Below are 25,048 nucleotides of genomic sequence, written 5' to 3' on the forward strand. Positions count from 1 at the left end.
AAGGGATTTGTCAAGATATCTTCTTTTATGTCCCACATAGATTTGGAACGAGATGCGAGTTAGTAAATGAAACTCGAAGAAATTATAAGACTATAATATTCTTAATAATAGACTAAAATGCATGTTTGACCTGAAAAGCAACTTTCACTGACATTAAAATATGTCAGAGCACATCAGTAATGTTTTTTTCCAAGGCACATTTATAAAACTACTTAAATGTCCTAATTAAACTGAGGCGTAATCCTGACTTAATCTAAACCCTGTCTGTGGAACCAGGCCTTAAGCATTTTAAATGTTTAATTCTTCATGTTCCTGTTTGTAATTATTCAAAGGACAAAAACTTTTTTTTAATATTGTTCCTGTTGCACTAACAATGTATATAGGTTTCTGTAAAAAGTAGGACATTTCCCAGTGGCCTTTGATCACTACTATGACTAACCAGGTTGGTAAACACAGCTCCAGCAATAAAGTACAACAAAAGCACTTATATCCGGAGTTGTTTGCATAGGATCTTCGTTGGAATATAAAGTGTCAAGAACTCTCTACAATTGACTATCAGAGGTATTAATTTGCTTCTTATCAGAAATTTGGTGATAACATATTTAAAATAACATATTTTAAATGTACTGTTGATGCGAGTTAACCACACACCAGGCATGATAGCTGTGAAAATGTGTTTTATTGGTACCACACATCAATTGCCAATGGGAGACGCTAGGCAAAAATATATTTATAAAACCACCACAAACAAATGGTCTCTGAAACTTCAGGAAAGTGCACACCTGTTTTATAGCCGACTTGATAAATGAACTAAAACACTGGGTTATAGTGACAAATATGTGAAAAATGAATTTAAGATCTGTATGCCATAAATTGGTTACATGTAGCTATAGTTTAGTCTCAGACCATTTTTATAGGTCAATGGAAGCCTTACAATGGAGTGCCCTCTGGTGTTTTAAAAAAACCAATACACTGTAACCTCAAAGGGGCTTCTAGGAATTAATGGTCTGGATTATTTTTTACATTATCCAAGGTTTAATAAGAACTCTTATGGATTCATTCAAGAACTTATATATCATCTTAGGTTAATGAAATAACATTAAAAAAAAAAAAAAATGTACAAAGGCAACATCACATACACAGCAACATGTTTCGTCTCGATATATAATGCAATGGCAAAGACTTTAAAAAAATAAATACATTGTACATTGACTTAAAAACTATAATCTACCTTTATAGGTGAAAGGTAGTTGTACCTTTAATGCATCTAGAAACGATTTGAAATGAGAGGTTCAGCTTTACTTTTGACAAATGAATGGGTCGAGGGCACAGACAGGGGTCCTAAAGAAGAGTAAATAGAATCACACTTATACAGAACTTGGCTACAATTTTAAATATACAATCACAAATACACAAACAAAATGATGAAAAAACAAAATCGTAATATAAATGTGTAAATTAAAGGATTTTGCTTCTTGGTCTGTAGCATCAGGGAAGAAAACAAAACAAAACAATGGCTGGTAATACTAAAATTAAGCTTATAGCAATTGCTATGAATGACTGGGTTTACACAAAGGCATTGAGCTTGGTCTGTTCTTTTCAATAGGCTAAAAATCTCCAAGAAACAAAATGTTCATAGCTACGGTCTCAGGACAAAATGTGCCACCAGCCGTTGGACTAACAGTGTAGGATTTAGATCCTGCAAACAATGAGACTGTTACAGCTGCAATAGCTATCGTCTGACACATGCAGTTCCCAGACGTACATGCTATGATCATGTAATCTCATTTTCAATGACGATTGAAACAGAAGAAACAGAAAGACAGATAGGTGTAAAGCTTAGAGCAAAGTAGCATCTACTTACAATAATATTGATAACAGTAACAATACAAAATTTGTTATTTTACATTTGAGATTGACAGCGTTTTCCAGTTAAAGATTATCAATTTTTTTGTTTTAATAAGAACAAAATTCATCATAATCGTTTTATTAAGAAAAATAGATCCAAAATACAGTGACAAGAGTGCAAAGGATATTTAGAGTTTTTGTTTGCTTGCTTATTTTTTCTCTTTAGAAATCGTTATAAAAAATAAAAAAGGACAAGAAACCAAACAGAATGCAAACAATTAAAAAAAAAAAGAAAAAAGAAAAAAAGAAATCAAACACTTCTTTGAGTCTGGCATAACGGTCAGGCAAGCTCTCAGTGACCATTTTGGGTATGACCAAACTCAAGAACCTCGATGCTTTACACTTTATTTAGTTTTACTTAAAGGACTTTACGTAGTGGTTCTCAACTCCGGTCCTCAAGCTCCGGAACTGTACAGGTTTTTGTTCCAACCAGGTCCTACAAAACAAATAATTGAGTTTTTAAAAATGGAGTGTTGGGTTTGAATCTGAGGTGCACACAATGGTCATATCACTAAACGGTTAGATAAAAAGTGATCCTTTCCTGTCAAGTGAGCACAACAGAAACGGCCATGCGTGTCAAAGCACAGCACGCACAGAGAGACCCGAGGTTGGAACAATAACCCACAGCCTGATCGCTAAGCCTGATCGAGACACAGAAACGGATGGTGTTGGAAAACGACTCTCAAAGAAACAAAAAAAAAAAGAACCAACAAAACGGCATGTCTGATGGCGACGGAGGATGAGGAGGGCCAATTTCACAAGTGACCAATTGAGGAATCGTCAATGCAGAAGACTAGGACCGGGTTGTGTCCTCGAGCGGCTTCTCGAGCCTTTCGCTAGCCCCTAATACTTCTACTGTGATGACTGTGAGGTGGGGTTGTCATTTTTGCTCTCCTGGCTGGAGGGAGCTTTGCTGTTCCAGGGGCTGTTGGTGCCCAGGGCGGGGGAACTGTTGAAACTGTCCTCGTCGTCGATGCCATTGGCCGCATCAAACTGTGTGTTCTCCAGCCGCGTGATGAGCCGCTCATCCTCGTCCCCGAACTCCCCTCCCATCAGAGTGGGCTCTCCCACCACCATCACATCCTGCAGGGGACAGGAAGGGGCGCAAACATTATCCCCGCAACCCGGGGGTGCTCCGTAGGGGGACGCGGTGGCTTTCTACACCACATAGCAACTGCAGAAGGCACTGAGGAACTAGACCTCCACTATCCTGCCCACTACAAGCCCAAATCAGCACGGTGCACCAGCCACAGGAACTTATATCAGCAGTGCTGTAAGTGAAAAAGGCTACGTTCACCATGCTGAACACTAAATAGCTCTGCCATGGTGGGCATCCCGGATCCTTGAGTGCTGCACGGGTTTCATTCCACCTCGGGTCTCTAGTGTTGGCTGCGTCTCTGGAGCTCAAAACACCCAACAGACTGACAAAAAGCACCAAAAAAAACCCCACAGACCTGCGGCCCTAAAGGACCAGGGACTGCCCAGCATTGGATCATGTCCACTTGTCTCTATGTTGGGTCTGTCTTCCTAGTATTACGCATAACTTGAATACAAGCATTGGTCCACCCTCCTCCCGCTACCCATCTCACACAGCTCAAAATGGACATCAAAATGAGATGCTTACAGGTACCTGGCTGGAGAGCGCAAAACTGCTGGCTGGACTTTTCTTTTTACTGTTGCTGTTGTTGTTGTTGCCTCCTCCGGTACTCATCGTGCTGCCGCCGGACATTTTTCGTTTCCTTCGCTTGTTGGGAGCTTGTCTCGCAGGCTCGGCTGGAGAAAGAGCAGAGGACAATATTTGAAACTCGCGTGGGATGCCGCTGGATGCGGTTATTTTAGTATCATTGAGATACTATTAGTTTTTAATTTACATGTTAGTTTTAGTTTTTCATAAAAATATATTTATTTCAAATAACAAATCGTTTTATGGTTTTAGTTTACTTTCAAAACCCCAGCTGTTTGTTTGTCTTTCAGATGAAAGTTGCTCGATTCGCACCTGGTGGGGCCACCATCCTCTGCCATTTCTGAAACAGACAGGTTTTGAGGCAGTCTCGTGGGCTGAGACTGTAGGTCTTGTGTCTGGACATCAGCTCCTGCATGGGCTCCAGGATTACACAAAGCTGTGGAAGAGGAAAAACCTGTTAGATGGCAATGGAGAAGTGAAGCCACTGTAGCTGGAGATGGTTTTTAATTCACATCTACCGTTCTGTACTTACTCGGAGGTAGTTCAGCGTAGAGTTAGATAAACCACATCTTGTGATGTTTTTTGATAGCTGGTCAAGCATTTGAGGGTCTTGTGCCTGTTGTGGTAAAGTGAATCAACATAAATAGTAGTGTTGGTTTTTGCTTATGCTTTCCCAAAGACAAGCACAAATCTTGATAAAAAAAAAAAAAACATCTATTGAAACCTTTTTAAACAAAACATGACATATTAAGAAAAAAGAAAGACATTCTAGTGTTGAAATGCTGCATAATATGGGAGACTTTAAATTTTTCCTTAAAATGTCTAAAAATTACAAAGTAAATAAATAAATGCCACATCTACGGCTAAAATCATTACAACTTATAGAGGGAAAAATGGTCTAAATTATAGGTCATAAGTCCGCAGGAACTAGACTCTCATATGGCCGTTACCGGAAGCCAGTAATTATAGTTTATGAAGTTATAAATATGGATATATTTCTTTAAAAAAGCGCATTGCTTCGCTTAAGAAGGCCTTTATTTACCTCCTGGAGCCGTATGAATTACTTTTATGATGGATGGATGCAGGTTTTTTTGGGGGGTTTTTCAAATTGAAGGCACCATTCCCTCCCATTATAAAGCTTGGAAGAGCCAAGATATTTTTTTAATAAAACTACGATTGAGTTTGGCTGAAAGAAGAAAGTTATATACACCTAGGATGCTTGAGGCTAAGTAAATTATGGGATCATTTGTATTTTCGGGTGAACAAACCCTTTAATGGCAGATATTACACAACAGTAATATTGTGAAATATTATAAAAATAAAAAATTTCTATTCTATTTTAAAATAATTTAAAAAAAAAAATTATTGTGATGGCAAAGCAGAATTTTCAGCATCATTACTTCATTATTTCATATGATTCTTCAGCAATCAATATAATATGCTGATTTGGTGCTCAATAAACATTTCTTTTTCTTCTTCTTCTTATTATTATTATCAATGCTGTAAACAGTTGTGCTGCTTAATATTTTTGTAGAAAATCTTTGATGAATTGAAAGTTTAAAAGTTTATTTGAAACATAAAATCTATTTTAACATTATAAATGGTTTTACTGTTAATTTAATGCATCCTTGCTGTATAAAAGTATTAATTAATTTCTTTTTTTTTTTAATCAGACTGACCCAAAACTTTTGAACAGTAGTGTAAATACTTATTGAAAGAGGGGTTTAGGACAAAAGTATTGTTCTAATAATCTCAATATATTTCAGACTTGCAAGTACTGTAATGATGTGAATAGAAAACAGCATGAATAATTATCCAAAACTCACATGCATTGCCAGGATGCTTCTCGGCACAACCTCTCTGTGCTGTCTGATGCTGAAGTGCCATGTCTTTATACGCATCATGTCATCGAACATAAACTCCAGGTACAGTCTTCCCTCCACACACACCTGAGGAGATGAAAGGACTTGTGTACTTTGAATGGCAATGGTGGGGGTGGCCTACAATGATTCAATGGTTATGTTCTTATAGTAGAGCTTATTTAATGGAAATACTTTTATTTCCAGTTAAGATCACAACAAGAGTTAATGTAAGCCTTTTCTGACACCGCACTCATTTTGAAAAGGAATGAACGGGCAACACATAAAGGCTATTTTTAGGATTTATTTCTGACAATAAACTTTATAAGAAGTGCATTGTGCAATGGTGGTCATACCAAAGGATATGCTTAGTTAGCGTTAGTTTTAAAACTTTGACCATAAACGCAGAAAAAAAGTATACCTGTGTGAACATGGGTTTGCCATTCTGTGTAACCATGGTGCACTGATCGCAGTCCAGGGACACAAAGTTATTGTGGAACGACTCCTTGGGATGTTTTAGCACATAGAAAAGTTCAGTGGCCCCTCCCTCAAAAATACTCCTGAAGTACCGAGGGATCAATGTCCTACCAATAGCTGAAAACAGGAAAAATTTGGATTCAGTTACTGGGGGAAAAACAGACTATGAATGGGTTTCCTTATGTTTACATCTATATTTGATCATTAAAGTCAAATACAAATAAATTAAAATCACTGAAGTGACTTTATAAAACAGAATATTACTATATCTTTTGGGTCCATCTTCCAGACAGAAAGTGATAGTCAGCATTGCATCATCTTCGAAAAACTCTGTAGTGAACGCATCCCACCACAAATTGTCACAATCCTGCTGAAAAAACACAAAAAAAACACACACAACTCAACTATAATATTAATTGAAAAAAATAAAAAAAATAAAAGTTTAAATGGGCAAAACAAGCAACATTTACATTGCATGGTTTCGCATGATTTACATTGCACGGTTTTCCATGATTTACATGCATGTAAACAAACTACTGTTTCCTTTCCTGAAATAAAAAATTCAGTTGCCCCCTATTTAAATGTGTACCATGAATGTTGATAAAGTGGTTTCTCTTACCTCTGTCCAATTCTGTAGTCTTTTGTTGAGCTCAAATATTCTGTAGTCTGTTTGATTTCCATACGGTGTGTGCCTCCTGTAACATGGCATGCAATATTATTATGGAGAAAAAAAATTCAAATAAATGCTTAACTTTCTGTTCAAAGAATCACAATTTCTACAAAAATATTAAGCAGCACGACTGTTTTCAACATTGAACATAAAAAATGTTTCTTGAGCAGCAAATCAGTATATTAGAATTATTTCTGGATCATGTGACACTGAAGACTGCATTAATGGCTGCTGAAAATCAGCCTGATGTCCATCTCTTGAAAAAATACTGCCATGAACAACGATATTAACTGCCAAATAAGAGCTTACCCTATTCCAGGTTCCATGTAAGATGGGGGATACATCGGTGTCGGACTGAAATAAGGAGCATCATTCAGACTTTAATAATAAGTTAATTTCATTTGAAATGTATATGTATCATTTACTTGGGATAGATGTTAGCTAGATGTCCACTTTTTACTATTAGGCCTAACTAGAAAAATGGCCGATTACTAGATACACATGTAGTTTTCACCATGTAAAACAACAATCACAACATGAGTCTCACCCCACATCTCTATCCAGCATTGCACCTGGGTGAAATGGAGGGAAGGCACTGCCGTTGGGAGGCTCCTTTGGGGAGTACAGCTTGAATGACTTGGACGAACAGCCTATAGAAGTAAACACAAAGACAATGAGAAAGAGAACACAGTCCATTCAAACATAAAAGACTGTACATTTTTATCTTTAGTCCATTTACAGAATACACAGACATGCCTACAAAGCCACCAATCATTATGCATTTAATCCAGCTGTAGGTAAACAAGAGGTGTCTATTTTTGTCCTGACTTTTACACAACATCAATCTTTATTTATTTGTTTTATAAATACAAGACAACCCTAAGTTATTCTTGTTAACATGCATGTTGATCTGTGACTGAAGAAAATCACATCTTTAAATATTTCATTATTTCTCTAAAATAATAAATATGATGAATATTTTTATTTTGAAAAACTTCCATGATAATTCCCCCACACCCTGATAAGCAAACACCATGTGATCACATGACATTGTGATTATTTCTCTGTAGCTTATGCACAGCCCATCCCCCATTCATGTAATTCATGACAGCAAGTTAAACCAAAAAACAAGCCGGCTTGCACAAGGACTAATCTAATACAATCCACAATCCAATTCGCAATTATTAAATGCAACATTTGTGCAGTGCTATATGTTTCTTGCATATTTTATTCACAATATATAATAGCCACACAATGAAATTAAACTGGAATGTAATTACTAGGTCAGGGTGAACTCATCACACTTTTTGACTAATAAATTTCCATTACTATTTTGGTCGCTTGTGATTTCTGAATAAGTAATTATTAAAAACATCTTATGGATATTTTAGCAGCCAATTACATTTTTCAAACTTAGCACAAGAAGAAACAGATTAAATATTCAATATAGAGCGTGGCCTGGAAATGGCCATTTTACATATCCCTGATATTTCCAGGTTTGGCATAAAAAGAAGGCAAGGTCACACACAGATATGCTATTTTTCAAGTCTGATACACCAACCTGTCAATATTGTGGCTCTGTGAGTTTTAGTAATCAGCATAATTTGAATAAACTAAGATATTATTCACTCTATGCCAGCTAGCCTCTTTTGGAAACATCAGAGGTGCTTTTTAAAGTGCATTTGAGAAATGTAATTATTAGTATAAATATTTTATGTCATTGACAATTACGTTACACACACAGTTTAACTGACGCTCATACTGCATTTAACGTTACTAGAATAACGTTTTATAATGCCATCTACAAACAAATTAATAATGAGTAAATTTGAATCCTAAACATCATTTACAGCAATTAAAAACTCCTGATGTTGCACATGATTAAATACTGCATTTTTGTATATTCACACATATTAATAGTAACCACTTAATTCTCCTCTGTTGTTGGTGAACACTTGTGCTAAGCTAGTAATAAGGTGGAACGTTAGCCATACTACTCAAAACATTTCACAATAAAGTGCATTTAACTACGATTAAAAGATGCTGCTGTTATTTCAAACATTTATCACTGGTGTATTTGTAGCAACTTATTCCAGACAAGTCTCGGTATTTGTCTACCACAACGACAAACTTGGTAGCCTAGCTTAGCCAGGCCTGGCTCCGAGTCCGAGCACAGGCGAGGCCCTGCACAGGTTAGCCGATTATACGAACAGCGTAAACTGCATCACCATGGCGACGCAATTCAAAGCATTTCTTTCCGCGCTTACAAGCTTTAAAACTAAACGTTGCTATGAATTTACGTTGCACTGAAGCTCAAGCACACCTGCAGGAATTCGACGCTCTCTCTCCCCGGTGCTCCCTGATTATAATCCCGGTCTGTCGGTCGCTGTTTTTAAAGCGAGGTGAGCTGAAACATCAGCCCCTTGAAACCATCGTGGTGTGCAAAAAAGCAGGTTCAAAATGCAGTTGCAGCGCTAGTAGTTGTAGCCTGTGTTAAACAAGAACCGGACTCACGGGGTAACGAGGAAAAGTGCCCGTGCAACCCTTTGTTCTTGATCATGAACAATGTAGTGATGTTACGTTCGTGAACGAATCGTTCTTTTTGAACGAATCTTTTAGGTGAACGAATCGTTCTCGTTCACGTAATCCATTGACTCATATTTCTCGTTCACTGAAATTCCTCCCTCCACCGCCGCGCGGCGCTATTGCAGCGCATGCGCAGCTCAGTGAACTGGATAGCTCTGTGTTTTCAACCTGTCAAGAATGACTAAACCTCAAGCCAATAGCGTTCGAGTATGAGATGTGACGGAGCATGTGATTTGTTGGATGTAGTGAACGAATACGCCCTTCACTGACTGACCGAGTTGCTTTTGTTTTGAGTCTGAACGAGAGAGAGATCTTCTCGTGAACGAACTGGTACATGTCGTTCGTGAACGAAAAGAACCAGTTGTTTGAACGATAATGGTGGCGAACCGATAGAGATGGGTTTGTGTAGTCAGCATATTTGCATCAAAGAAGGAAATTAACACTTTACCATTGTAATGAAAACAGTTTAATAACGCAAGCATGGTTAAATATAACAAAGACAAATTAACATTGTCATTTTGTACTTGACGGTTTACTTGATTTAAATTTACACTTCTCTTTACCTGCTTTTCTTTTCTTTTGTTTGTGTGTTTTAGACTTAGTTTTGTGGTATTTTGCACTTTGAAAAATTTACTTTACTACTTGTGTTCATTTTGTATGATCAAAAATGAATTAATTACGTTTTATTCATGTCATATGCACTTCTCTAAAAACTAAAACAAACCAAAAAATATGACAGTATTGGTTAGGTCTCATTTGCGTAACGTTAGCAAATAACATTTCAGTTCGGGCTGTGAAGGGGCATGTAATTGGTTGGATCTACTGAACGAATACGCCCGTCACTGACCGAGATCGCTCTGTTTTGAGTCTGAACGAGAGAGAGATCTCGTTCGTGAACGAATTGATCAAACTGGTACTTTCGTTCGTGAATGAGAGTACTGGGTAGATCGGTCATTTAGCATGTGATTCAATCTCATTCAAAGCGCAGTTATAGGTGTGCGTATAATTGTTTATCATATTTAACATACATAACATAACTCAACGTTTAATATAATCCCAGATTTATGAATGTGTATGTCTGACCAAACAATTAAAATGTTAATTATGCAAGAAAACCTTGTTTTGGTCATCTGAACCTCTTATTTAGACTTATTTTATTAATTTAGTAAATAAGGCACAAATTTTAACAAAGCCAAATCAGTTTTTTTTAACAAGTAAATACGTTCGTTAAAACATATCATAAAATACACTCTTTTTCGCCACCTGCTGCAGTATTTATGAAGAAATTGTCACTGAACGAATCAGTGAACGAGTCTGAACGAATCATTTTGGTGAACGAACTGAAAATGAACGAGTCTCTGGAAAGAATCAAAATTTCCACCACTAGAACAATGGTACAGGCCCTTCTTTCTCTCCGTGCAACCCCCCTCAACACTCCCTGCTCTGGTGGAGCATCAACCCCTCGCAATCCCATCCCATCAAAACTACCCCTCCCCCAAACACAAGCTACTACTGCCTGTATTCACTACAGTAGGCTACACGTCGAAAGCCTACTGTAAATGTGGTCAAAAGACTATCGACTAAAACTCTAGTTGCCTTAACTTTTAGAATTCACAACGGGAGTTGAACGAGAGCAGAGATGGATGCTGTGTTTACACCACCTACGCATCTTCTGAACACCCTGCCAAAAATCATTTTTAAGTGAGTTTATCTCGCTTCAATAATTGGCAACTTGATATAAAAAAAATTAAAAGATAAAAAAAAAACCATCTGAATCTATATTTATTTATAATTGTTATATTAGGCTATATTTTTAAATTGGCTGTTTTAATTTCATGAATAATGTTATAATTGAAGTCACTTGGGACGTTTCAACAACATGCAAATTCATGCGTGAACCTGTCAATAAAACCTAGAATTGCCAGCATATTTAAGGTTTAACTGATTTGCTACTGTGATGGATTTTTTTAATAAATAAAATATAAATAAAATATTCCTACAGGCCTACCACTCTACTTGAACAAAACGTAGGCCTGCTCAGAAGATTGTTGGTGTGTCGAAACCAGATGCTGGTTAGACAATATCAAAAATATAATAGTCTTGTGACATATTGAGTAATCAAATTAACTTCTAACCTCTTCCATTTTTTCAATGATTTGAGATCTAAATTTGCTCAGTAAATTTGCCAGTAGGGCGAAGTGGGGGCTTGTTTTGCACAGATTAAACCAATCATATTAAAGGAGGTGCCCATGAGTAATAAATCACGTTAATCTTACTGTTGTATATGTCTATATCCTATAAAAACCTGATGTAAACTTCTTTTTGGAAGAGATTCTCGGAGAAATGCTTGAGAACTCTCCCGGCTGTGATTAAAGCATTTAAAGGGCATTTGCTGAGGTCTGTCTAGTTATTCTGTCTAGTTAGGAGTTACATGGAAAATAAGCTTAAGTTTATGACTGATTTTTGATCATAACTTATACTACAATATCATAAAGTGATGGTAGTGTTGCCTCCAAAAGATGTCAAAGGGATAGTTCACCCAAAAATGAAAATTTGTCATCATTTACTCGCCCTCAAGTTGTTCCAAACCAGCATTTCATTCTTCTGCTGAACACAAAAGAAGATCTTTTGAAGAATATGCGTAACCAAACAGTTGATGGACCCCATTGACTTCCAAAGTATTTTTTCTTCCATATGGAAGTCAATGGGGTCCATCAACTGTTTGGTTACTCATATTCATTATAAAAAAAAATAAAAAAAAAATTGTGTTCAGCAGAAGAAGAAGAAGAAATCATACAGGTTTGGAACAACTTGAGGGTGAGTAAATGATGACAGTAAATGTAATTTTTGGGTGAACTATCCCTTTAAGTCTGGGCTGGTAACTGACTGAAAGGCTGCTGGCTCAGTCCTACTTGTGAAGATCCAGTTACAACTCTAATAATTCAAAAATAATTCAAAATTAAAGGCAGGAGTTTGAGTAGTTATGGAAATAAACTCTGCAACAAGGGATCTCCAGGAACAGCATTCTGCTGCAAAGAGACTGTGCCTGTAACTTGACACTGTGGCAATGTCACGAAAACCAAATGCTGTCAAGTGTTCAAAGGCAATAAATAAATATGCAAATTCTATCATGCTGAACTCTTTCCTTGTGATACTATTGCTTTAATACTAATTTCAGAGAGAGGTCAGCATGTTTTGTTATCAAAAAGAGAAAATGTTTTAAAATGTCTTTGCATTACACACTAAATCAATCACATAAAGTTTTTTTTTTTGTCCTGTTAATTATGAAAAGTATGTCACTCACTAGGATCAAAATGCCAGTTTAAATACAATTAAATAAACACTTGATCAAAGTTTACTCACCTTGATGTTATTTTATGTTCCACAAATAAAAGAAAGTCATACAATTTTGGAACAACATGATGGTGAGTAGATAATGACATAAAAATCATTTTTGGTTTAACTGTCTCTTTGGCTGTGGGTCAAATCAGCATAATGAATTCATAATGAATTGTTGTGGGTCACGTGTAGGCACCAGACCATTTTTTTAACAGTCTTTCAGACCCATCCACTTCCTCAGATAGAACAACATCGCTCCCTAGTGTCACGAAATTGCATAAACTCTATATCTTATGACTTCACAGGACTGCAGCACAAATTTAGCGAGGAAGAAATGAGCCAACATCACAATAATACACGAGTGTTAAGGGAACCAATGCTTATATAAATTAGCGTTTGTTATTGGTATGACAGGTAGCCTACTTCAACATGGGTGTATTTGAAAAGGCTGAAGACTTATGGATCTAATAAGCAGCTTGATTATATGGCACATTCAGACAGGAAAACGATAATAGCTAAACTTCCACTAGGGGCTCTTGGTGAATTAATTTATGAAGCTTTATGAACGTCCTTCATGTGGAGCAGTGAAGCTGTTCTCATTTTAACTCTGGTTTGAATGAAGGATTGCCTCTGTGGAGAAAACTCCATCCTTCACCGCCATGGCTGACAAAATCTCTCTCCCTGATGAGGCCTCTGCTTCCCTCACAGTGCTCCAGGGGCTCTTTGTTATGCCACTGCCTCATCTCTCCCAAACACAAGCACAGGGAGAGCCATGTGCCTCACGCTCACCCAGGCTGCTCACAGCTACACGGCTGGCAGAGCGCGATAATGCTCTGGCGACAGACGACATATGTGAGGGCCATACTAACTACTGTGGGGGACTGACTGCAGTACAAATCATTTCTAATGTCTACCCTCCACTCGGAGGAATGTGCAGGGGAAAAATCTCTCATGATGTGCTGTTTACAAAAGACAGTCAACACTTTAGAAATTTTAACAAAATCTGTGTAATCAATTCCTAAATCCCAATTACCGGTAAGCATTTATATTACTGCATGTGTGAATATTTTGTTTGGGGTTCCCACGGTCCCCAACATTTTAGGGAATTTCAAAAGTATGATTGGAAATGAACATTTCTATTGGACATTTCTAAAGTGTTTCTATAGTCAATTGAAATATGTGTTGAACTTTTTTTTGTGAGATCTCATACTGATTTGTTATCCAGTTATTACAAACAGGAAAAATCATGGAAAAGTCATGGTAAAATCAAAGAAAATCATTGGTGAAAAATTTTGCCCAAAAACATTTTTTGTTATTAAAAACATTTTAGTATAAAATTACACAAGGGGGAAAAAAATGAAATTTGAGTATTTATAAGTTATCATAATTTTATTATAAGTTATATTCATTATTAAATATATTGTCATATAGTTAATCATAAAGCAGCTATTCTTAAAATGTTCTTTCAAGAGACTTCTTTAAAAAACTTTTTAAAAAATCTTACCATCCCCAAACTTTTAAACAAAATGGGTTTGGTAAGATTATTATTATTATTATTATTGAAAAAGGCTTTCATTTAATCAATAATACAATGGAAATGGTAATATTGTGAAATATTACAATTTAAAATAACTTTTTTCTATTTTAAATATAATTTAGTCCTGTGAAGGCAAAGCTGAATTTTCAGCATAATTACTCCAGTCTTCAGTGTCACATGATCCTTCATTTCTGATTATTATCAATGTTGAAATAAGTTGTGCTGCTTAATATGTATGTGGAAACTGTGACTGAGGATTATTTGATGAATGGAAAGTTCAAATGAACAGCATTTATTTGAAACAGTAACCTTTTGTGAAATTATAAGTGTCTTTACTGTCATTTTTGATTAATTGAATGCACCCTTGCTGAATAGCAGTATACTTTCTTTTAAAACAAAACAATAAAGTCTTTCTGACCCCAAACATGACTCGCCTTGACTGAAGCAATGTACACACTTTTAAAAGCCTGCCTCTGTTTCTACAGATGATGATGCTCTGGCCCAGCAGGGATCCAACTGCCTCTTCAGATTCCTTTCTTTTCATCACAAACCACTCATTACCACCTAAAATTCTTACAGGCATTTGATTGCCAGAGACATATATGCAAAGCTAAGTGAACCCACTGGTGGATTAAATTGACTGGATTTTTTTTGTTGCAAGCATCTCTTTAAGCCGTTAAATCACTTGGAAACATGCGTCACACTGCTGTGAGAGGAAATATGATGAGGGCTCTGAAATACCCACGCTTAACAAATATACAGTGAATGAATATTCTTTCTGCTGCTGCACTGCAGTGGTTTCTGGTTAAAGATGTGGGCAAAGCACTTAACCTTAGGTCACTCCATGGGGACTGAACATGCAATAAATATACTGTAAGTCACTTTGGATATGAAAGTGTCTGATAAATGACTAATAAGTAACTGTGGTGTTTGTTGACTTTGTTGGCAAAGACTCTATGCTATCAAACATAAGTGTCAGACCTCAAAAAGCAGCGGGAGAAATACTTGATGAGAATGCAGAGAAAAATCAATGAGCAGTAAAACACACTGAGGAAAACACATTTGCTGTCATTGGGAATAAACCCGTTCAGGCACTTTAGGTGTTCCCTATAACACACACTTGGTATAGAGAGAGTGTGAGGGGTCTGTTGTGTTCAGACCGGTTCCGACTCAGTGTGTTTCCCTTGGCAACAGCAGCCTCAGGGACAGGTCATGGGAGTTTATTGAGGTCTCAGGAACCACTGAGTTGGAAATCATAGAGAAGCAAACAGCAGATCCTCGTCACTATGAAATACAGATGCCTTTGCTTTTCCTTTTATTGCAGCAGTTCTGATTTTTTTTTTCTTACATTTTGTTTCATATATTTACAATTGCTTATCTATAATTATTTGGGCTCAACTACAGCACTGCTCTTTATTGTGATTACAAAACTAATTTTGTACATTTTTACTTCTATATCAATGACTTTTACTGCAACTAAATTAAACCAATAGGTGGCGACAGGTGACTGTCTGTAATGAATCACCATTCAATCAAGAACAAAACTATGGTGAATTCGGATGCCTAATCACATCATTAATAATTCTACTCTTACTATTTCTATCATATTTTCATATGGAAAACATACATACGAGTAGTATGGGAGTACTTTTCGAATTCAGCCCACGTGTTTTTATGAGTGATTCATTGATTCATTCACTCAACCGATTCGCTCAAAAACATTGATTCATTCAGGAAGGAAACGCCACCACTGTGTTGTTGCTGGCTTCTATTGGAACTATGGTATTTTCAATGGCGGCGAAAAAACAGACAAACCAACTGTGTTGTCCTTGAAATGTAGCCTGAGTTACTCAATATTAACTCCTTGTTCATTGAACTAGTAGCCAACATAATCGCAATATCACATTTCAGTACGGTTGTGATTACGTAGCTGCGACCGAATTTAAATACCGTTACTGTGACCCATTTATAGGTGAGTAGATATTATTTTCATATTTAATTACTGACTGTTTTTACGGAGAAACAACACAAGGAGCCTAAACTATTCTTGAAAGTGGCATGTATGCATTTTAGAATTAAAGCTGTCAATAGAATACAATTATTGTGAATTCTTTAGACAGCATAATGAAACATTAATGATGTCAAATTCTTCGAATGTGGTAAAAAATGAGAGCGTAAAAAAAAAAAAAAGTTAATATGCTGACTTTGACTGCCCTAAAATTAAATGTGTAAAAAAAAGATTGTTAAAAAATGTTTTATATAATTATTTATTTATAAAATAAATAAATACATTTTCTTTCAAATGTTGTGCAGAATCCCCAGCACCCTTTTGTGGACCGTGGTCCCCAGAAGAACCCCAGTTTGAAAAAATCCAGGAAAAGTAACAGCACAGCTCTCATCATAAAGCCGCACAATTTAAGGTATCATTCATTTCCACAGCACAAACAGTGACTCACATGCCAAAGTTTAATAATAATAGAGGTACCAATATAAGCAATAGCAAAAGCAATGCTTATCCTACCAAGCGTCACTAATAAATCTTCATTCAGTCTGTAAAATCATGTGTCATTTTGTTCAGACAACGCATTGATTCTTACAGTGGCGGATTTGTGCAGCTGGCAAATGCCAGTTCTCATCTAATATTTCCTCACCATCGTTGACACGTGACATAACGAGTTCTAACATCCCCGTCTAATGCTGACAAGTTGAGGGGAGCTGATTTTCTGCACAGGAAGCCATTTTGTTCTAGCACTGTGTAATGAGACTGATCTGTGAGCCACGGGCTAGAGAGGGGGAGATGTTGCACACGCGCACACAAATGCACGCTAAACGCACCATGCACAGGCATCACCAGTCCAGCAGGGAGATGGTAAATCAGCGCAGCTTCTTAACTTGACAGGCACACCCTAACCATGTTGCCGTTGTGCAACTTGAAACAGGCTCGCTTTGTAACTGTTTTAGCTTCGCTTAAAGTCATTTCCTTCTAATCAGGGGTCCATGTGACTTTTTTGCATGAGGTAACAGGACACATGCTGATATCGAGTACTTGTAGGTGAGAGGTAGAGAGTCGAGTGGCAGAGAGCAGCTGGATGGAGCTTAGTAGCTCACATTTAAAAGCGTCGGTATGGGTTGTTATCTAGCTCAAACAAAGCTATAAAAGAGGCCATTAAAAGCGTGCAATCCGTGCTCAGCAATATATCTGCAAATCCAGACAGGAGGATCACGGCAGCCCACTGTACGTGCAGCCCACACGAGCATAGGAATGTAAACAAACCAGACTTCAAACGAAACCTGTGTCGAGGGGAGGGACGTGCGTTGTAAGCACAGATTGCATCGTGTTTCTGACTGAGGTGAACATCACAAGCAGGCTTTTATGGTGCTCCTCTGCCTTTTATGAAATGGCGCAGTGGGACCCCACACAAAAGCAAGAAAGAGCCGTCTTTCGCGCTCCAATCCTCCGTTTCAGTCTCGCCCCGTCTCATTCTTTCTTCTCTTCACCCTCTTTCCCGCCTCCCTCTTCACAAAAAAGGAAAGCAATCAGACAGGACACATGTCTGTGGAAATTTCCATGACTACGCTTGTAAAAATGTACCCTTGTGACTTGATTTTAAACAAATGTTATGTGCCAAATTTTGGCTTGTTTATCAATGAGGTTGCCAGAGAGGCTTTTGTGGTTGGCTCTTGCACTGAGATAAAAATCTGACTTGAGAGCGTCTGAAGAAACTGCTTGCCTTGTGTTTATGGCACCGAAACAATCCCCACACCGGTCCAAACTTGCCTTGATGCCATTCACCCTGTTTTTAATCTTTATCACAGTGAGGGAGAGGACAAGCACTATGTTCCTTGTAATTGTGATTATCTTTCCATGATGCCACAGATCTCAAGAACATGAAGTTTGGTACTTGGAATTTGAAACTCCTATAGACTGAACATATGGACCCTATTAAAAACGTATTTAAGTGATCCAGAGACTATAACTTGTGAGAGAGAAGGACTTGGTCAGAAACAAGGGTGCTTTGTGTCTAATGTGTCTAAGTGTGTTCTCTCTATTTAGGTGACGGCGCACACTGGGCTACTCCGCAAAGTCAACATATGCTACATCACTGCTTCCAGCATGCTTGACCACACTCAAACAAGCTGCGCACATTCATTCACAGGTAACCTTTGGACTTAAGACGCTAAGATTCCAAAAGGTTAAAGATGGCAAAAGAATGAGGAAAGCAGCTTTATATCATCAATGTGTCACTCTTAAATGTTATTCACAAGGTGTATGGTCAAACTAAGCAAGTCTCATGAAGTTTCATGTTGCCATTGATTGGACCACACAGTTCCGTTGAATCTGGTTTAGAGATTCCCTATGAGGATACTTGCTGTTAGATCACCAGCATGGAGCCATGTCTCCAAGAGCATCACTTGATTCTCAGCCAAGGCCAACGGTGCAAACATTTTTATGAAGATTCTGTCCCATCTTCTCAGAGTGTGGATCTAGCAACACCAAAGTCATGAGTTTGATTTAAACTTATCAAATGTATACTTTAAATGCAATTACATTGCTTTGGATAAAAGTATGTAAATGATTAATATTTTAAAGATAAATTATTTATATATATATATATGCATAATATGAAAATATAAAAATATCCGATTTTTATATATATATACACACACACACACACACACACACACACACAATATAAATGCATTTAAAAAAAATTGAATATAAATTATATAACATATTTAAAAATATAAATGAATGAATTCATACATATAGAAATATAATATTTATAAATATTCATAAATATAAAGTCCTATTGTAATGGATAATACATATAAGTAATAATACTAAAAAAAAGTATTTATTCAAATTAATATAAATATAAATTAATTTTTTAACTTTTATTTAAAAAAGAAAAACACAGTGATTGATGCCTGTGACTAATTGTGCATTTCCTCTTATTTAAATTAATTAAGACAGATGTCTCTATTCAACTGTCTCAAAGTAAGAACAGCTGCCAAAAAGTCAATGCCTTCAATTTCAAACCCCTTCAACATGTGAAAAATATTTGCAATGCAGATGAATAAATTTGTGTTGGATGTTTTTTTTTTTTCCTTTACAGAAACAATCCATATATTATTCCCTGCCATCGGCACAAATGACAAACCGATGCCTAAAATGTTTTCAGAACATGATTCATGAAGGAAAAACAAAGAGAATATGTTTTTCATAACCGTCAGAACAGAAGGTTAAACTGCCACAATGTCCTGCTCAATCAAAAGCGTTAACTTGCTTTTCTATGCAAAGCACTTTAAGATGCGAGCGAAGGCTGACGTCATATGAGAAAGGAAAGCACCCCGCACAACTATACACACCAGTCAGGGAGACTATTCAAGTCACAGCAATGTCCAGGAAGTCTCTGCTCTGAGATCAAACACACATTTCTTGCACAAACTAATGCATGTCATTGCATGCACAAATAGAATACGCAAATGAACTTCTAAAACAAATGTCGGCGTACAGGAATGCTGATTTATGTAATGCTCCTTTAACATTCAAATAAACAGGCCATACAGTGCAGACTGCAACACATGACCTAAGTGGCTTCACATTGGGGCACAAGAGATGTGAAGTCTTCCAGGTATAGTCCTTTCCCTTTCATTCCCAAAAACCCCATGTTGTTTCGCAACTCCTGCCTGAAGCAGTCCATGCAAAAGAGAGGAAATTAGAGCTCTTACCTGGGCAAGCACAACCTCCAACAGACATCTTCTCACATGTTTGGCACTGCTCTTAATGAAATGGTGTTGTTCAGTCCACGCACTGCTAGCATGGGCTTCTTCTGAGAAAGAGAAACAGGCAGAAAGGGGTGGGGAGTCAGTAGGAGGAGGGTACAAAAAAATCAAAATGTAGAAACAAGAGCTCAGCGAGAAACAGGAAGTAGGAATTACACTCCTGCTCGACACTGCGCCCAGGTTCATTAATATGCAAATTGCAATACTTGTGGGAGGGAGAAAATATGAGAGTGAGAGAGACAGAGAGTGTGTGTGACACAGGAGAGGAACAGAGAGGGAGAGGGGGGGGGAGAGGGGAAGCGAGAGCCAACATTGTCAAAGTGACCTGTGAGGCACATTTTAGAGCACACTGGCCATGTGATGCTGTTCTTTTTTTCTCTCTGTGTATTGCCTATTTTTGCCTTGTGCTGCTAACGGAGATAAACAGAGGCAGCCAGAGCCCAGAGGCACGGAGTCATTACCGCCTAGTGGAGCTACGACACACAGCATAAACACACACATGCACACGTACAGCCTGCCCTCCTGATGCTCCCAGGGGTCTGCTGCACAGCTCACCCCTGCCAGAGTGAAACACACACTTACACACACACACACACACACACACACACACACACACACACACACACACACACACACACACACACACACACACACACACACACACACACACTCTCTCTCTATATGCTGCATGACTGATCTCCCTTCTACTCATACAGCTGTCCTTCTCCCATCTGCATGTTCTGTGCATTTTAATAACCTATGCATTGCTATGCATTATTCTCTCTTTGATACCTTCACAGAAAAGTACTGTGGGGTATGCACAGTATATTAGTATCATATCAGTTATTAGCCAATATATATATATATAAATGTACTTTTTTTTAAATCTGTATCAGTCAATATTGGATATTTAGTGGTTCATGCTCATTTCCCGTTTTTTTTCATTTAAATTACTTTTGTCGTCATCTAACAAATGTTAATATTTGTATAATAAATATTATTATGCATGTATGGTTAATTCAATATATGTAAATATAAATGTTATTAGTAAATATATAAGTAATATTAGTATAGTAAATATTAATGTAAAAATATAATAACTGAATATGCATAATAAGCATTTAAACTATTGTAGTTTTTAATGTTTTTTATTTATTTAGGGTAAAGATATCTATGATAGATAGATAGAGCAAATTTATATAGCATGGTATTAATGTGGTACTTCTACTATTTAAGAGTAGCATGGTATTTCTATGCCCAGAATCATTAAACTACCTTTTTAGTAAATATAGTAACTGTGATTTATTGGGAAAAATGGGACTGTTAATAGTTACCATATTCATATAGCATGATATCTACCTTGTGCATCAACATACTTTTACGAATACCCTGGAATTTCCATTATAAATGTCCAAAACATGGTAACTTTCTGTAAGTATTGTAACTGTGAGAGTAGTGATAGAATTGTTAGGCAAATGGTACTGTTAATGCTTACATTATATAGCATGGTATTTACATGGTACTTCTAAGAATACCATGGTAATTCAATGTCCAGAATCATAGTAATACCCTTTTCTGCAAATATAGTAGTATGATTTACTCTTATTGACAACAGAATGATTTTGTTAATGGTTACCATATTCATAATGCATGATATCAACAATCAAAATTACTTTTAGGAAATAGCATGGTATTTCTATGGTACATGTCAAAAAAACAACAACATAGAAATACCTTGTTTTATAAATGTAGCAACTGTCATTTATTCACACCGACAAGAAAATGGTTCAGTTAATGGCTGAACCATTTTCCAGATTAAAAATTCAGAACGTACCTGGGGTACTGGGACATTGGAGAAACAGCCCAGGGAGTGTGCTAAGGTGTCTAATTTCTTCAAGGAGCCCGTGTTTAAAACTGACAGAGCACTCACTGAAAACACTGCAATTTAGAAGTTAATCACTTTGTAATTAAAAAAAGCTCAGCATTTGTCTTTGTCTCTAACTGCACACTCACATCTTCAACCCTCCCGATTTCAGAGACTCATTGGCTTTCTCATAGTCCCAAAGGACAGACAGAGGTCCCTGTCCACATGGCACCCACTCTGTGTCAGCCCCGCGATCGACCCGACGCCTCCCCCGCTCTGCCCTGCTTCTCCCTTCTCAAAGCCTCTCCCTCCAGTGGGCTGTGCTTCTAACTACCGAATCTCACACACCACTGGTCCTTTACGTCCCCTGTCAAAGCCGCCTGACAACTCCAGAGGGAGGGAGGGAGGGAGGGAGGGGGGGGGGGGATGTAGCGAGCGAGCACTCAGCAACCTCTTGATTTCACAGACTCTCATCCAGCGTATCTAGGGAACAGTGCTCTGCTTTCATCGCACCGCTGTTATTACATGTCACCTGTCACTCAAAATCAATATGCCGACACCGAGACAACACTCTCCATCCCACACAGACACAAACAACCTGCCAGTCAGATACAAAATCAGATGTGTTCTGCAATTCCTGCAATTATTTACTCCTAAAATGCCTCTGATGATCTCATTTGATTTACTTTCCTCAGCCGAGAGGAGCTGCGGTCCAAAACGCAGTGATCGAAGAACAAAGAGAGCCACTCCATGGAGAATAATCTCACATTGAGGGGTTTCCTTGCGCCGCTGTAGGAAATGGCTTTTTGTTTTCAGAGCCCCAGATTGGCTTTGAAGCGCTGAGCCTCGGGAGATGCTCTTCACCACAGACTGCACAATCAGGTCTCCCTCCCTCCCTCCCTCTCTCTCTCCTTCGTCCTCAGTCACACGCTCTCACACTCCAACTCGCGGCTCTGCTGAAAACAAAGATGATCCCTCCTCTGTCTTTCCTCTGACACCACCATTGTTGAAGCCTAGATGTTTACCTGCATGCGCTGACACTCACTCACCTTCCCTCGCAGTTACGGCGGTGTTCCTGGTGCTGCCGTGCTGTCGAGAAACAAACAGAGAGGAAGGATCTATAATCAACTCCTGATTCAATTAAGTGCATGTAAAGAACAACAACAACAACAACAAAACAAGTCAATTTATCACCACTTGAATTAAAAAAAAAAACCAAATGAATCTAATCAAGTTAACAATGTTCCACATTGTTTGCCTCACCACAATTTACCTCTTCGGGGTCTGTGCTGTTTGTGGTAGTCGAAGCTCTGTGTATTGATGATCTGGAGCTGGGTCAATTAGCCCTAAAAAGCATGGACAGAGAGAGAGAGAGAGAGCATAGAGGAGAGCAAAAGGAGGAGGCGGGAGAGAGCGCACTGATCCACTGGAATAAATATGACGCAGAGCCAGAGCAACTTCTCCAGCCCGCTGTACCCAGCGAGGGCACTGTCACCATGGCAACGGCAGAGCAGTGATAGCTCGCCGGGGCACACAAGGCACGGCATTATTCTGTCTCTCACTCACTGGAAATACACAGTTCCACTCAGGCGGCGAGCACGTAGGCAGGCGGACGGGCGCCTCGTGTTCAATTAACTCTACTCGTTCTGGGCCCCAGGAGCCCAGCCACCTGTGACCTGCGACGAGGAAGGACGTCGCTTAATGCAAAGATTATCTGAGAACACTCCAAATGGGTCATTAATCAGCATTCGGAGACAGATCCTTACAGACTGTGTATTAAACGAAACAAAGAGTTTGCCTAATTATGTTGAATGGGAATAGTTTATATGGCATTGTCAAATGAGAAATGTGTATTAGCTTGCTGGAAAAAACTTGGTTTATTTATCTTTGCTGGTTTAAGATGGACTTCCAGACTGGCTAAGCTGATTTTAGATGGATGCCAGCTGGTCACCTGGCCCTTATAAAATATCTGGTCTCCTCCCAGCCTGGTCAAGCTGATATTTTGACTGGTTTTAAAAGGGTATTGGGCTCTCTTCAGTCTGGTTGAAGAGCAGCTTAAACCAGCTCAGGATAGTTTAAGGGTTTTTTAGTTTGTTTTTTTTCAGATGATATATTCATTAGTCTGCTGCAAACCTACAAAAGTTTTTTGCTGGTCTTAGCTGGTTTAAACTGGTCCCCAGCCTGGCTAAGATGTTTTTATCAGATGGACAGCTGGTCTCTTGCAATACAAATTTCTAAAATCAGTCTAATTTGGTTTGCTGGACTCCCAGTCTGGTCTGTTGGACTTGTTTATAGGGGTTTTGGTCACTTTTCAGCTAGTCAGGCTGGGAGACTTGCTGAAAAACAGGTTGACCAGACTGGGAGACCAACTAAACCAGCTAAGCCTGGCAAACCAGCTTAGTTTAGGTAGTGTTTTTTTTTTTTTTAGCAGTATTGCCAAATGAGAGATTCATTACTTCTTGGAAAAAAATCTAAGCTGGTTTGCTGGACTTAGCTGGTTTAAACAGATCCTCAACCCTTTAGCTTATTTAGCTAGGTGGTCTCCCTGCCTGACCAGCTGAAATGTGAAAAACAGCCAATAAAAACTTCTTAAACCAGCCATGTCTGGTTTGCTGGTCCCCCAACCTGGTCTGTTGACTGATTTTAAAAAGATGTTGGGCAATTTTCTGGCTCAGGCTGGGTGAAAAGTGCCAAAAGCTCCTCTGATACCAGCTAACAGACCTGCCTGACCAATGTGGAAGATGAGCAAAGAAGTTTAGCTTGGTTTAAGCAGGCTATTATCGCAACGTCATTCTTTAATGTGGCAAAAATCAGCCCGTATTCTTGCATTAAACTTCCACTGCCATTCATGCCAAGACTGAGACATTTGTCAAATTATTTGACCCAAGTTGAAATCAAAAGCAATTTGTTTTATTAGCAATGGAAAACTGAAGTAATTAGGAAAAATGGTAATATCCAGACAGTCAAAATATATAATAAGCATGAAATCAAAAGCAATTTGTTTTATTAGCAATGGAAAACTGAAGTAGTTAGGAAAAATGGTAATATCCAGACAGTCAAAAAATATAATAAGCCTTATCTTAATGAGCTGTCAAACTGTTTTAAAGAAAATTCCACCAAGTGGGCCGAGGAACTGGGTGATCCTTTCACCATAATTTGCTTGCTTAGAAAAATACAGTATGTTTTATAAACAAGAGCTCTGGCCAACAAGGATATGAGATTTTTCTTCTGTCTTTTTATGCTTCGAGTGGTGTCCGCTGCTTGCCAAGAGCAAAGCTGAGTAATGAGACAAGATGGAGAGGAACGGAGAGTGCCAAACGACTCCAGTCTCAACCAG

At 38.0% G+C, this 25,048-nt stretch overlaps 1 protein-coding gene across 41 annotated transcripts; it reads right to left on the minus strand.

The window, feature by feature from the left end:
- Positions 1–1,743: 1,743 nt before the first annotated feature.
- ldb1a (LIM domain binding 1a) lies at positions 1,744–23,155 on the minus strand. 41 transcript variants are annotated; one of them, XM_079856093.1, is made up of 13 exons: positions 22,985–23,155; positions 22,761–22,800; positions 19,794–19,894; positions 7,146–7,248; positions 6,908–6,952; positions 6,548–6,623; positions 6,193–6,298; positions 5,873–6,045; positions 5,419–5,541; positions 4,125–4,208; positions 3,905–4,028; positions 3,539–3,681; positions 1,744–2,991 (listed from the first exon to the last, which is right to left on the minus strand). In XM_079856093.1, the coding sequence occupies exons 3-13, from the start codon at positions 19,819–19,821 to the stop codon at positions 2,761–2,763; spliced, it is 1,236 nt and encodes a 411-aa protein (XP_079712219.1). In that variant the 5' UTR covers positions 19,822–19,894; positions 22,761–22,800; positions 22,985–23,155; the 3' UTR covers positions 1,744–2,760. The 41 variants fall into 41 exon arrangements, with proteins under 41 accessions (XP_079712219.1, XP_079712237.1, XP_079712251.1 ...); XM_079856111.1 differs by having other exon boundaries at positions 1,744–2,344; positions 3,533–3,681; positions 22,985–23,144; XM_079856125.1 differs by having other exon boundaries at positions 3,533–3,681; positions 22,985–23,084.
- Positions 23,156–25,048: the final 1,893 nt, after the last annotated feature.

The sequence above is a fragment of the Squalius cephalus genome, assembly GCF_949319135.1.
Source record: "Squalius cephalus genome assembly, chromosome: 21".
In the NCBI taxonomy this organism is placed as follows: Eukaryota; Metazoa; Chordata; class Actinopteri; order Cypriniformes; family Leuciscidae; genus Squalius; species Squalius cephalus.

Coding starts and splice junctions, on each gene's coding strand:
- ldb1a (XM_079856086.1), bottom strand. CDS start 17,418: ATGTTCACCTCAGTCAGAAACACGATGCAATCTGTGCTTACAACGCAC. Junction 6,046..6,192: donor AGATGGACCCAAAAGATATA/GTAATATTCTGT, acceptor TCCTGTTTTCAG/CTATTGGTAGGACATTGATC. Junction 3,682..3,904: donor GAGGATGGTGGCCCCACCAG/GTGCGAATCGAG, acceptor CTCTTTCTCCAG/CCGAGCCTGCGAGACAAGCT.